This window comes from Rhinatrema bivittatum, chromosome 2 (genome assembly GCF_901001135.1).
Source record: "Rhinatrema bivittatum chromosome 2, aRhiBiv1.1, whole genome shotgun sequence".
Lineage (NCBI taxonomy): Eukaryota > Metazoa > Chordata > Amphibia > Gymnophiona > Rhinatrematidae > Rhinatrema > Rhinatrema bivittatum.
Window position 1 is genome coordinate 459813366 of NC_042616.1, and position 14555 is coordinate 459827920.

At 45.4% G+C, this 14555-nt stretch overlaps 1 protein-coding gene across 4 annotated transcripts in view; it reads left to right on the top strand.

The window, feature by feature from the left end:
• EP300 (E1A binding protein p300) overlaps positions 1 to 14555 on the top strand; it is a 466384-nt gene that overhangs the window by 248646 nt on the left and 203183 nt on the right. For all 4 annotated transcript variants that reach the window (XM_029590455.1, XM_029590457.1, XM_029590456.1 and 1 more), the window contains exons 9-10: positions 7745 to 7862; positions 9058 to 9232. In XM_029590455.1, the coding sequence (XP_029446315.1) occupies positions 7745 to 7862; positions 9058 to 9232 (293 nt within the window). The remainder of the gene's footprint in view (positions 1 to 7744; positions 7863 to 9057; positions 9233 to 14555) is intronic.

Consider the following 14555-nt stretch of genomic DNA (forward strand, 5'->3'; position numbering starts at 1 on the left):
CCTCAGTAGAGATACGTTCATATCACTGAAAGTCCACTATTTCCTAGTGTAGATAGATGGACTCAGGACCAGTGGTTTTATGCTCCCCTGCCAGCAGATGGAGATGAAGCAAGCTGACGTCACAGTATACATAGCCCTGCAGTGGACCCTAGCCTGCCAGAATTTTCCATATCCAGCAGATGGTGGATGTGCATCTCCCTGTGGGGATTGCTTCAAGTTTTTTGGAAGGAGAAATTTGAAATTCTAAATTTAGGAAAAGAGAGCCCTGCTCTCCTGCGGGGATATCTAAATGTCCCTCCCCCAGTTGAGAAAAAAAAAAGTGTATTACCTTTCAATCAGAGAGAGAGGGGTTTCAGGACTCCTTCCAGTCTCAGTGCTCATAAGAAAATGCCATACTGGGTCAGACCAAGGGTCCATCAAGCCCAGCATCCTGTTTCCAACAGTGGCCAATCCAGGCCATAAGAACCTGGCAAGTCCCAAAAACTGTCTAATCCATGTTACCATTGCTAATGACAGTGGCTATTCTCTAAGTGAACTTAATAGCAGGTAATGGACTTCTCCTCCAAGAACTTATCCAATCCTTTTTTAAACATAGCTATACTAACTGCACTAACCACAACCTCTGGCAACAAATTCCAGAGTTTAATTGTGCGTTGAGTAAAAAAGAACTTTCTCCGATTGGTTTTAAATGTGCCCCATGCTAACTTCATAGTCTTTTTACTATCCGAAAGAGTAAATAACCGATTCACATCTACCCGTTCTAGACCTCTCATGATTTTAAACATCTCTATCATATCCCACCTCAGTCGACTCTTCTCCAAGCTGAAAAGTCCTAACCTCTTTAGTCTTTCCTCATAGGGGAGTTGTTCCATTCCCCTTACCATTTTGGTAGCCCTTCTCTGTACCTTCTCCATCGCAATTATATCTTTTTTGAGATGCGGCGACCAGAATTGTACACAGTATTCAAGGTGCGGTCTCACCATGGAGCGATACAGAGGCATTATGACATTTTCCATTTTATTCACCATTCCCTTTCTAATAATTCCCAACGTTCTGTTTGCTTTTTTGACTGCCGCAGCACACTGAACCGACGATTTCAATGTGTTATCCACTATGACACCTAGATCTCTTTCTTGGGTTGTAGCACCTAATATGGAACCCAACATTGTGTAATTAAAGCATGGGTTATTTTTCCCTATATGCATCACCTTGCACTTATCCACATTAAATTTCATCTGCCATTTTGATGCCCAATTTTCCAGTCTCACAAGGTCTTCCTGCAATTTATCACAATCTGCTTGTGATTTAACTATTCTGAACAATTTTGTGTCATCTGCAAATTTGATTATCTCACTCGTCGTATTTCTTTCCAGATCATTTATAAATATATTGAAAAGTAAGGGTCCCAATACAGATCCCTGAGGCACTCCACTGTCCACTCCCTTCCACTGAGAAAATTGTCCATTTAATCCTACTCTCTGTTTCCTGTCTTTTAGCCAGTTTGCAATCCACAAAAGGACATCGCCACCTATACCATGACTTTTTACTTTTCCTAGAAGCCTCTCATGAGGAACTTTGTCAAACGCCTTCTGAAAATCCAAGTATACTACATCTACCGTTTCACCTTTATCCACATGTTTATTAACTCCTTCAAAAAAGTGAAGCAGATTTGTGAGGCAAGACTTGCCTTGTGTAAAGTCATGCTGACTTTGTTCCATTAAACCATGTCTTTCTATATGTTCTGTGATTTTGATATTTAGAACACTTTCCACTATTTTTCCTGGCACTGAAATCAGGCTAACCGGTCTGTAGTTTCCCGGATCGCCCCTGGAGCCCTTTTTAAATATTGGGGTTACATTTGCTATCCTCCAGTCTTCAGGTACAATGGATGATTTTAATGATAGGTTACAAATTTTTACTAATAGGTCTGAAATTTCATTTTTAAGTTCCTTCAGAACTCTGGGGTGTATACCATCCGGTCCAGGTGATTTACTACTCTTCAGTTTGTCAATCAGATCTACCACATCTTCTAGGTTCACCGTGATTTGATTCAGTCCATCTGAATCATTACCCATGAAAACCTTCTCCATTATGGGTACCTCCCCAACATCCTCTTCAGTAAACACCGAAGCAAAGAAATCATTTAATCTTTCTGCGATGGCCTTATCTTCTTTAAGTGCCCCTTTAACCCCTCGATCATCTAACGGTCCAACTGACTCCCTCACAGGCTTTCTGCTTCGGATATATTTAAAAAAGTTTTTACTGTGAGTTTTTGCCTCTACAGCCAACTTCTTTTCAAATTCTCTCTTAGCCTGTCTTATCAATGTCTTACATTTAACTTGCCAACGTTTATGCTTTATCCTATTTTCTTCTGTTGGTTCCTTCTTCCAATTTTTGAATGAAGATCTTTTGGCTAAAATAGCTTCTTTCACCTCCCCTTTTAACCATGCCGGTAATCGTTTTGCCTTCTTTCCACCTTTCTTAATGTGTGGAATACATCTAGACTGTGCTTCTAAAATGGTATTTTTTAACAATGACCACGCCTCTTGGACATTTTTTACTTTTGTAGCTGCTCCTTTCAGTTTTTTTCTAACAATTTTTCTCATTTTATCAAAGTTTCCCTTTTGAAAATTTAGCACGAGAGCCTTTGATTTGCACACTGTTCCTCTTCCAGTCATTAAATCAAATTTGATCATATTATGATCACTATTGCTAAGCGGCCCCACCACCGTTACCTCTCTCACCAAGTCCTGTTCTCCACTGAGAATTAGATCTAAAATTGCTCCCTCTCTCGTCGGTTCCTGAACCAATTGCTCCATAAAGCTATCATTTATTCCATCCAGGAACGTTATCTCTCTAGCGTGTCCCGATGATACATTTACCCAGTCAATATTGGGGTAATTGAAGTCTCCCATTATTAGTGCACTACCAATTTGGTTAGCTTCCCTAATTTCTCTTAGCATTTCACTGTCCGTCTCACCATCTTGACCAGGTGGACGGTAGTATACCCCTATCTCTATAGTCTTCCCCGACACACAAGGGATTTCTACCCATAAAGATTCAATTTTGTATTTAGTCTCATGCAGGATGTTTATCCTGTTGGACTCTATGCCATCCCAGACATAAAGCGCCACACCTCCTCCCGGGTGCGCCTCTCTGTCATTGCGATATAATTTGTACCTCGGTATAGCACTGTCCCATTGGTTATCCTCTTTCCACCATGTCTCTGAGATGCCAATTGAGTCTGTCATTCACTGCTATACATTCTAATTCTCCCATCTTACTTCTTAGACGTCTGGCATTAGCATACAAACATTTCAAAGTTTGTTTTTTGTTTGTATTTTCATTCTGCTTTTTAGTTGATAGGGATAAGTTAGAATTTTTTAGCTCAGGTGAGTTTTTAGTTACAGGCACTTGGACTACTTTTCTAATTTTTGGAACCTCACTGTCGGGATGCCATAATTCTAATGCATCATTAGTATCCTTTGAAGATACCTCTCTCCGAACCATGCGCTGCTGAGCAACTGTCGGCTTTCCCCTTTTGTTCTTGTTTAAAAGCTGCTCTATCTCCTTTTTAAAGGTTAGTGCCAGCAGTCTGGTTCCACCCTGGTTAAGGTGGAGCCCATCCCTTCGGAAGAGACTCCCCCTTCCTCAAAAGGATCCCCAGTTCCTAACAAAACTGAATCCCTCTTCCTTGCACCATCGTCTCATCCACGCATTGAGACTCCGGAGCTGTGCCTGCCTCTGATGACCTGCGTGTGGAACAGGGAGCATTTCAGAGAATGCTACCCTGGAGGTTCTGGATTTAAGCTTTCTACCTAAGAGCCTAAATTTGGCTTCCAGAACCTCCCTCCCACATTTTCCTATGTCATTTGTGCCCACATGTACCACGACAGCCGGCTCCTCCCCAGCACTGTCTAAAATCCTATCTAGGTGACGCGTGAGGTCCGCCACCTTCGCACCAGGTAGGCATGCTACTGGCAATCCTCACGCCCACCAGCCACCCAGCTATCTACATTCCTAATAATCGAATCACCAACTATGATGGCAGACCACTAAACCTCTGCAGGACCGGGCAGTACTCCGCACTCACCCTAAGTTCTTACCTAAGGTAGTATCGGAGTTTCACATTAATCAATCCATTATACTACCTACCTTCTTTCCCAGGCCCCACTCCAATCCAGGAGAACAGGCTCTGCATACCTTTGACTGTAAACGGGCTCTAGCGTTGTATCTAGACTGTACAGCTGCCCACAGGAAAAGCACTTAATTGTTTGTCTCTTTCCATTCCATCAAATTGGGGCAGCCTGTGGGTAAGCAGACTCTCTCCTCCTGGTTAGCAGACTGCATATCTTTTTGTTATCAGCAAGCAGGCTTTCCACTTCAAGTCCATGTTAAAGCACATTCTGTGAGGGCCATGGTGACTTCAGTAGCACACCTACGCTTGGTGCCGCTTCCTGACATTTGCAGGGCTGCTACCTGGAGTTCTCTTCATACCTTTACAGCCCATTATTGCTTAAGGCCGGAAGACAAGATTCCATCTTCGGCCAGTCTGTCTTGCACAACCTTTTTACAACTTGACGTACGAACACCCTTCTGCCTGCCCTCTACCAAATTTCACCCCAGTCCTTGTGCCTATTGCACATCTTGGGTACATTTGGTGCATTTCTTGGACATGCTCAGTACTCACCCATATGTGAGGACTATCATCCTGCTTGTCCTTTGAGAAAGCAAATGTTGCTTACCTGTAACAGGTGTTCTCACAGGACAGCAGGATGTTAGTCCTCACGAAACCCACCTGCCACCCCGCGGTGTTGGGTTCATTACGTTTTCTTATTTTATTTTTTGGCACTTCCTGTAGCTTTAAACAAGACTGAAGGGGGACCTCTGCTGGCTGCAGGTTTAGTGCCATGCTGGGCATGCCCAGTAGGTGCCAGTCAAAGTTCTAGAAACTTTGACAAAAGTGTTTCGTGATTGAGCTCCATCCTGTGATGTCACCCATATGTGAGGACTAACATCCTGCTGTCCTATGAGAACACCTGTTACAGGTAAGCAACATTTGCTTTCCCTTGTCCTCTCTGGCCTGGTTGGTACTCATAAACAGGCACTCACTGTCTAGAGTTAACAGCCCAAGGGCTTTGGAATGCGCTGGAACATCAATCGCCTAGAGGCCCGGGCGGTACGACTGGTATGCTTGAAGTTCAGCCACAGGTTGCAGGATCAAGCGGTTCGTGTGATGTCTGACAACGCGATGACTGTGACATATATCAATCGCCAGGGAGGAACCAAGAGCCAGCAAGTGTCATAAGAAATAGACCAGCTTATGGAATGGGCGGAAGGTCATCTGCAGATGATCTCGGCCTCACATTGCAGGAGAATACCACATAAGCACGGACTTTCTCAGCAGGGAGAGTCTGGACCCAGGAGAGTGGTGCTGTCAGCCAAGGTGTTTCAGCTGATTGTGGATCGCTGGGGCATTCTGTTCCTAGACCTGCTGGTGACTCCTTGATTCTACAGTCGCAGGAGAGATCCATGGTCCCTGGGAATAGACGCTTTCATACAGGTCTGGCCGGAAGACACATTGCTTTATGCCTTTCCTCCGTGACCCTTGCTGGGGTGGTTATACTACTGCCATCTGTACCATGCTTATACTTTGGAGACATAGAAGGTTTTAGTTATTCTCTCTGATTTTTGACCAGTGTAACATTTCTCTGTGCTTTTTCAGGGTACAAGCCATATTCCCAGCCTTTGATCCTGCAGCTTTGAAAGACTGGCGGATGGAAATCTTAGTGGCTTATGCAAGATCGAAGGCCAAAGATGGCTGCTACTCTTGGTGGCACCGGACTGGCCCTTGCATTCGTGGTATGCAGATTTGCGATGACTCTTGGTGGAGGCCCCCCTTCGTCTTCTGCCGCAAATGGATCTGTTACAGCAGGGACTGGTTCTTCATGAGGATCTGACTCTGTTCTGTCTTACGGATTGGCCCTTGAGAGGGGCTCGCCTGTTAATGTGTGGTTTTTCCTCTGCGGTAATTGCCACCTTACTCTGCACTTGCAAGTTCTCCACTTCCTTGGCTTATGAGTTGGTTTGAAGAGTTTGAGGCCTGGTGTGAGGAGCGGGGTGTTCTTCCTTGTTTAGTTAAGATCCCTCTCATTCTGGACTTTTTGCAGGATGGGTTGAATAAAGGACTGGCTCTTAATTTCTTGAAGGTGCAGGTTGCGGCTCTTGCCTGTTTCAGAGGCCTGCTGTATGGTGTTTCCTTGTCTCATCCTGATGTGGCCTTTTTTTTTTTTTTGAAGGGAGTGAAGCATCTTAGGCCTCCCTTGATGCTACCAGTTCTATTGTGGAATCTTAACTTGGTGCTGGATTTTTTGGCGGACCTTACATTCTGACCACTGCATAGCCTTTCTTACGGTTGTTGACCTTGAAGATTTTGTTCCCAGTGGCTATATGTTCTGTGCGTTGAATTTCTGAACTGCAGGCCTTGTCTTCATGGGAGCCGTTCCCTTGACTGACTCCAGGGGCATTAGAGCTGTGTACTGTTTCATCCTTCTTGCCCAAGGTAGTCTTGGATTTTCATTTGAATTAGTCTATCTCCTAGCCATCCCTGGATAAGGTCAGGGATGTGGAGGAGTATTGCCTCTTGCGCTCCTTGGATGTCAAGTGACTTGTGTGATATCTGGAGGTTTCGGAACCTTTTCGAAAGACTGATCACCTGTTTGTTCTCCATGGCAGGAGTAAGCAAGGCGCTCTGGCTTTGCGGGCTACTGTAGCTTGTTGGATTAAGGAGGTAGTCATGGCCACATATGTGGATGCTGGAAAGCAGTTGCCTACTCAGGTTAGGGCTCATTCCACTAGGGCTTGGGCAGTGTCATGGGCGGAAGTTGGTCTGTCTCCCGTCGATATCTACTGAGCTGCAACATGGTAGTCCTTACACACTTTTTTCCAGGTTTTATCGTCTGGCCGTGGAGGCCTGGGAGGATGCAGCCTTTGCAAGTGTGGTGTTGACTGGACCGCGGGCAGCCTCCCACTCTGTTGGGGAGTAGCTTTGGTACATCCACTGGTCCTAAATCCATCTGTCTACATGCTAGGAAATGGAGAAATTACTTACCTGATAATTTTGTTTTCCTTAGTGTAGACAGATGGATTCAAGCTTCCCACCCTCAGCTGCTGCATGAATGTGTTAATAGTCCTCCTGTGGAGCTCTGGATCCCAAGGGATTACTGGTAAGTGTTCAGCCAGTCCCTAACTTGGGATACTTAGAATCTTACATGAATTTACTGTTTACAGTTGAGTACAGTTCTGGTTACGTTTTTTAATCATGTTTTTTGCTAGTCTGTCCACAGTTGCTTTTGAAGACGATACTGGCAGGCTAGGGTCACTGCAGGGCTATATATACTGTGGCGTCAGCATGCTTCGCCTCCATCTGCTTGCAGGGAAGCATAAACCCACTGGTCCTGAGTCCATCTGTCTACACTAAGGAAAACAAATTTATCAAGTAAGTAATGTCTCCAATAGAATTGTCACCAATTGGTGCTGTACTAGGGTTTGGAGATGGTTTCTCCTGACTCCTGGGGGATACTCTTTATAAAACAGCACTGAGGCAGGTTGGTGGGGCTATATAAAAAAATAAAAGGGGTGGTTATACTGCTGCCATCTGTACAATGCTTATACTTTGGAGACATGGAAAGTTTATCATTCTCTCTGATTTTGACCAGTGTAACATTTCTCTGTGCTTTTTCAGGGTACAAGCCATATTCCCAACCCCTGATCCTGCAGCCTTGAAAGACCGGCGGATGGAAAACTTAGTGGCTTATGCCCGGAAGGTGGAGGGGGACATGTATGAGTCTGCAAATAGCAGGGTATGGGGACTTTTTATAATAGCACATGACTACTTATGAATGATGTCTGTGTTTTGTAGTTTTAAGCAAAGGCTTTGTCTAATGTTTTTAGTGCCAAAGACACTGACAATTTCATATGTAGTAGTACAAGGGTGGATGAATTTATTTATTTTATGTATTGACATTAGATGTGCCACTTTTTACCATGAATGGTCTCAAAACAGATTACAATAGTATTAAATTAACAAACAATAGCTATTAAGCATCTATACATTTAGAAACAGATTCATAGATAGTTTCTGCATTGTTGGCCTGGAAATAGGAATACCACTATGGTAATCAAGCCTTTGGACAGGAGGTTTCTATGGGGAAAGCCATGCTTTCGCTTTTTTCCTGAAAGTGAGATAGCTGAGCTCCAAACATAAGGTTAATAGAAACATGATTTAGATTTTTGGTGTGTAACAGTTGAAGGCTCGAATTTGGTGTAGAGGACAGTCTGGTAGAGGCGAGATGTCAAGAAGAGCTGATTGGGAGAATCTGAGTTCTCCAGTGGGGGCATGGGGGGAAGAAGTTGAAAGATTGATTCTGAGTCCTCTTTATTCACACACTTGAAGACAAAGCAGTGTTTCGATCTTGATCCTGCTTTCTATTGGGAGCCAATGTAGCTGAGATACAATAGGTTTAATGTGGTCTAATGTTTTTAATGGTAAATGTCTTCATCTCCCCCCTTCTCCACAAAAGAAGATGAAAATGTTTGTTAATAGAAATATAGAATATAATAGATAAGGGCTGCCAAGTTTATCTAGTCTGTCCATTCTCCTTTCCTGGTATAATACTGCAGGTCCTGCTTGATCTCTTGACTTTTATTTCCTGACAATGAAGGCTCCTCTACCCATGCCTTCTTGAATTTTGAAAGTTTGCCATCACTTCCACCGAGAGGCCATTCTATATGTCTACCCTTTTTGTGAAGAAACTTTTTCATATGTTAGTCCCATCCTCCTTTTACCCTGATACTATGACTACATTATCCGAGAACTTCCTTTCTGCTGAAAACTGGTTTCTCTTGTGTATTTATACTTTTTGAGGTATTTGAATGTCTCTATCATATCCTTTCTTGTGTCAGGTGTACCAGATCTTTTTCTGCATTCACTCCTTTCTCCCCTCTCTACCTTTAGTGCTATTCCTAATGCCATTCTACTTTTCTAATGCCCATCAGGCGGAGTACTATCACCTACTAGCTGAGAAGATCTATAAGATTCAGAAGGAGCTGGAGGAGAAGCGACGGACACGACTAATGAGGCAAAATCAGATGCCCAATACTCCTGGCATGCCACCTGCCCCCATGAGCCAGGGGCCTACCATGGGGCAGCCACAGCCTGGAATGCCTGCAAGTAAATAAAACCTATTTTATTTTCATGGATTTGATCACATTTGCCACCTGTTGATGGTCATCAAGTTAGCTTGATGGATTTGGTGTTTGTGAAAATTCTGCCATTTACTTATCTGTTTCTGTGGATTCTAGAAATTTGGAGAGTGTTGAAACTTTCTTGTATGCTGTGTGAGTCTGTTTATCCCAGGACAAGCAGGATGCTAGTCCTCACATATGGGTGACATCAGTAATGGAGCCCTATGTACGGAAAACTTCTTTAAAAGTTTCTATGAAACTTTTGACTGGCACCAGAGTGCCTACTGAGCATGCCCAGCATGCCATGATATTCCCTGCCACAGGGGTCTCCCTTCAGTCTTCTTTTTTCCGCGCAGCAGTTAGCCTCGCGGTCACTAGGAGTCCTGTGGAATTCTCCACAACTTTAACTGTGAAAAAAGTTTAGAAAACTTCAGCCACAAAGGGTCTCCCCTTAGTAACACCGATCGCGGTAAGTTTTTGGATTTTCACGGTTCCGTTCCGCTTTTTGACAAATTTTTGTCTCTGGTCATGGGCTGTCGACGGCTGTCCGGCCCCAAAATGGCTTCAGGCTTCAAAAAGTGCCCCAAATGCAACAGGAACATGTCCATTACGGACCCTCACCAGGACTGTGTCCTCTGTCTTGGGGAAGCCCATGATGTTAAAACTTGTCCCTTGTGTGCCACGATGACATCAAAGGGCCATCGTCTCCGACTAGAAAAAATGGAGCAATTGTTTAAAATTCAGCTTGTATCAGCTCCATCCACCTCAACACAATCGTCTCCGGCTGGGTCGATTCGGAAAGTCGTGTTCAAAAAACGTCTACCAGGTGAGTCGGGAGATGCTCCCTTTTCCTCCCCCTCACCATCGTCCAGGGCATCGACATCGGGCAGTGAAAAAGCCCGCGAAAAGGAAAAGCATCGCCATCGGCACCGTAGGCCGCATACGGCATCTGCGACCTCGATACCCGGCGAGCCATCGACAGAGGGCGGTACACCTACTAAGAAACCTCGGCTCCAGGATCAGGCTTCAGAGCCATCGACAGGGCAATCCCCGCCGATTCCAGCACAGGGAACCGTGCCTCCTCAGGGCCCTGAGGAGGTACCGGCATCGCCATTACCGCCTCCCCCAATGGGTGCTCTGTTCTCACCATCCATGCGGGCGGAACTTGATGTGTGTATACGTCAAGCGGTCAGAGATGCATTCATCGAGGCGATGCCACGACCTCAGCCTTCTACACCAGCGATGCCCTCGACACCGATTCCGATGACATCGCCCGTTCCAGCACCGGTGCCCTCTATGCCGATTCCAGCAGTACCATCGCCACAACCATCGATGCCGATGCCACCGGTTCCGGCATATGTACCACCGATGCCGTCGATTCCCATTCGGCCACCGGCACCGATACCACCATCGATGCCAGGTCAAGAATCCTCCATTTTTCAACCATTAATGGATAAATTGGATTCACTAATTCAAGTTTTTTCTACTTCACCTCAGGATTTCAATTCAGATACACGTCCAGAACCAGTGCCTGGTCCATCAGGGGTTATTCCGCCTATGAGACCACATACACCAATGTCTGAGGTCCCCTTTAAGCATCTTAGACCATCAGGACATCCACTGGATACTGGTACGGACTCAGAGAATGATATATCATCTGAAGAAGATATCCTTTCTGAACCTTCACAACCAGAAGACAGAAGGAAATCACCACCAGAAGATCTTTCCTTCTCTAACTTCATAAAGGAGATGTCTGACACTATTCCATTCTCTCTCCTCTCGGAAATAGACACTAGGCAGAAGACCTTGGAGGTCCTTCAGTTCGTGGATCCTCCTAAAGAAATACTAGCTATTCCAGTGCACGAAGTCCTGCAAGAGCTAATGTACCGGATGTGGGAGCACCCTGGCTCTGTGGCAGCAGTTAATAAACGAGCTGATGCCACATATCTCGTCCAACCCATTCCAGGGTTTCAAAAATCTCAGTTGCCACACCAATCTGTAGTGGTTGAATCAGCCCAGAAAAAGGCTAAGAGACTGAAACAACATGCTTCCACACCTCCAGGTAAAGACAGTCGTTTCCTAGACAGTTTAGGAAGAAAGATCTTCCAAGGAGCAATGCTGGTCTCACGGATAAACTCATATCAATTATTCATGAACCAGTATCAGCGTGATCTGTGGAAACAGGTTGAAGCTCTTTCCCAACACCTACCAGACCAGTTTCAAGAGGGTTTCCTCCGTCTCGTGCATAAGGGCCTAGAAGCAGGCAAGCACGAGGTGAGAGCCACTTACGATTCTTTCGAAACGGCCCCCCGTTTATCAGCCTCAGGTATCACAGCTCGGAGATGGGCCTGGTTAAAATCCTCTGAACTTAGGCCAGAAGTACAGGAAAGGTTAGCAGATCTACCTTGTCTAGGTGAAAACCTTTTTGGAGACAAGGTCAAAGAGGCAGTGGCAACCATAAAAGACCACACGGAAACCCTAAAACAATTGTCTCAACTTCCTCAAGAGACGCACCAACCTTCTAGGAGGCCTCCTAGAAGAGAAGTGAGGAAACCATATTATCGCCCTCGACGATATTACCCTCCTGCTACCAGAGCCAGACAGCCACGCCCTACACAGCGTTCTCAAGTTCGACAGAGGCCTCCTAGGCCCCAGCAGCCTGCGCCTACTGCATCCACATCAGGCTTTTGAAAACCAGCCAGAGAGCAGAAACCATTCTCGAAATCCTCTTCCACACTTACCAGTCGGAGGTCGAATAGCTTACTACCATCAAACTTGGACCTCCATCACAACAGACCAATGGGTACTCTCAATTACAGCTCAAGGGTACCGCTTGGATTTCCTCACTGTACCAAACGAAAATCCTCCTCTTTCATCTTGGACAGTGTCTCATCACTCCATAATTCTGCAAGCAGAATTATCCACCCTTCTGAAAGCCAGGGCCATAGAACCAGTTCCCAGGCCTCAGTGGGGCAGAGGATTCTACTCCCGATATTTCCTCATTCCAAAGAAAACCGGGGGCCTACGTCCTATCCTGGACCTCAGAAATCTCAACAAATTTCTAAAGAAAGAGAAATTCAGGATAGTATCGTTAGGCACCATGCTACCTCTGCTTCAAAAAAGGGATTGGCTCTGTTCTCTGGATCTTCAAGATGCTTACGCTCATATTCCCATTTTTCCTCCTCATCGACAGTACCTGCGATTTCTGGTGCAAGGTCAACACTTCCAATACCGAGTACTACCATTCGGCCTAGCCTCAGCACCTCGAGTGTTCACAAAGTGTCTTGCAGTAGCAGTGGCACATCTTCACAAACAAAGAGTGCATGTATTTCCTTACTTGGACGACTGGCTCATCAGGAGTCAAACTCAAAGCGGAGCTCTCACTTCTCTCCAGCTCACAATACAGTTGCTTCACTCCTTGGGATTTCTCATCAATTACGAGAAATCCCATCTCACACCATCTCACCAGTTGCAGTTCATATGTGCAGATCTCAACACCATCACAGCAAAAGCTTTTCTTCCAAGAGACCGTGCTCAAACGCTCGTTCTCCTAGCGCACTCTATTCGCAATCAGTCTCGAGTTACAGCTCATCAGTGCCTCACCCTACTCGGACACATGGCCTCAACAGTTCACGTCACTCCCATGGCCAGACTGACCATGCGACTAATGCAATGGACACTCAAAGATCAGTGGATTCAAGCCATTCAACCATTGTCCACTCCCATTCAGATAACACAAGATCTGAGATCTTCCCTTCTCTGGTGGACATCAACGATCAACTTGCTCAAAGGTCTACCTTTCCAGCAACCAGTTCCACAAGTGACTTTAACTACAGATGCGTCCACCTTGGGTTGGGGAGCACACATTGGTCATCTAAAGACACAGGGCACGTGGACAAAACAAGAAGCCTCCTTTCAAATAAACTTCCTGGAGCTTCGAGCTATACGCTATGCACTACATGCGTTCAAGGACTGCCTTTCACACAAGACTGTTCTGATCCAAACGGACAACACAGTAGCCATGTGGTACATCAACAAGCAAGGAGGAACAGGTTCCTACCTCCTTTGTCAAGAAGCAGTTCAAATTTGGGACTGGGCCCTAGCACACTCAATTCTTCTACGGGCCACCTACCTAGCAGGCATCCACAACACAGTAGCGGATCGCCTCAGCCGTCACTTCCAACCACACGAGTGGTCTCTAGACCCAACGCTAGCAACCAAGATATTTCAACGCTGGGGTCAACCAACAATAGATCTCTTTGCATCCCATCTGAACTACAAAGTGAACAATTACTGCTCTCTCCTCTGGCAGCAGAACAGCCTGCCAAAGGATGCCTTTGCTCGCCATTGGAATTCAGGCCGGTTATATGCGTATCCACCGATACCGCTCATAACCAAAACTCTAGTAAAGCTTCAACAGGACAAGGGGACCACGATACTCATAGCCCCATACTGGCCTCGACAAGTATGGTTCCCCACACTTCTAGATCTCTCAGTCAGGGATCCAATTCGCCTGGGAGTAGCTCCCAATCTCATAACTCAGGAACAGGGTCAGTTGCGCCATCCCAACCTTCAATCCCTGTCCCTGACAGCATGGATGTTGAAAGCTTGATTTTACAACCACTCAACCTTCCAACCACTATATCTCAAGTGCTGATAGCATCACGTAAACCTTCCACTAGAAAGAATTATTCCTACAAATGGAAAAGGTTTACTTTGTGGTGCACTCAGAAAGCACTAGATCCTTTCACTTGCCCCACTACCTCACTACTAGATTACCTATACCATCTTTCAGACTCTGGTCTTAAGACTTCATCTGTAAGAGTACACGAGTGCAATCTCAGCTTATCATAGCAAGCTGGGAGACACACCTATCTCTACACAGCCTCTCGTCAGTAAATTCATGAGAGGCCTAACTCACATTAAACCTCCAGTTCATTCCCCAAGCATACAATGGGACCGGAACGTAGTCTTAACCAGGCTTATGCGTTCTCCATTTGAACCCATAGATACCTGTGACCTTAAATTTCTCATTTGGAAAACGGTTTTCCTTATAGCCATTACATCAGCTAGAAGGGTCAGCGAACTACAAGCTCTAGTCACATACGAACCTTTTACAAAGTTCCTACATGACAGGGTGGTCCTCCATACTCATCCTAAATTCCTTCCAAAAGTAGTCACGGAATTCCACCTCAATCAATCTATAGTTTTACCAACATTCTTTCCAAGGCCTCACTCTCACCAGGGAGAAAGAGCCTTACATACCTTAGACTGTAAGCGTGCACTATCTTTCTACTTAAACCGCACTA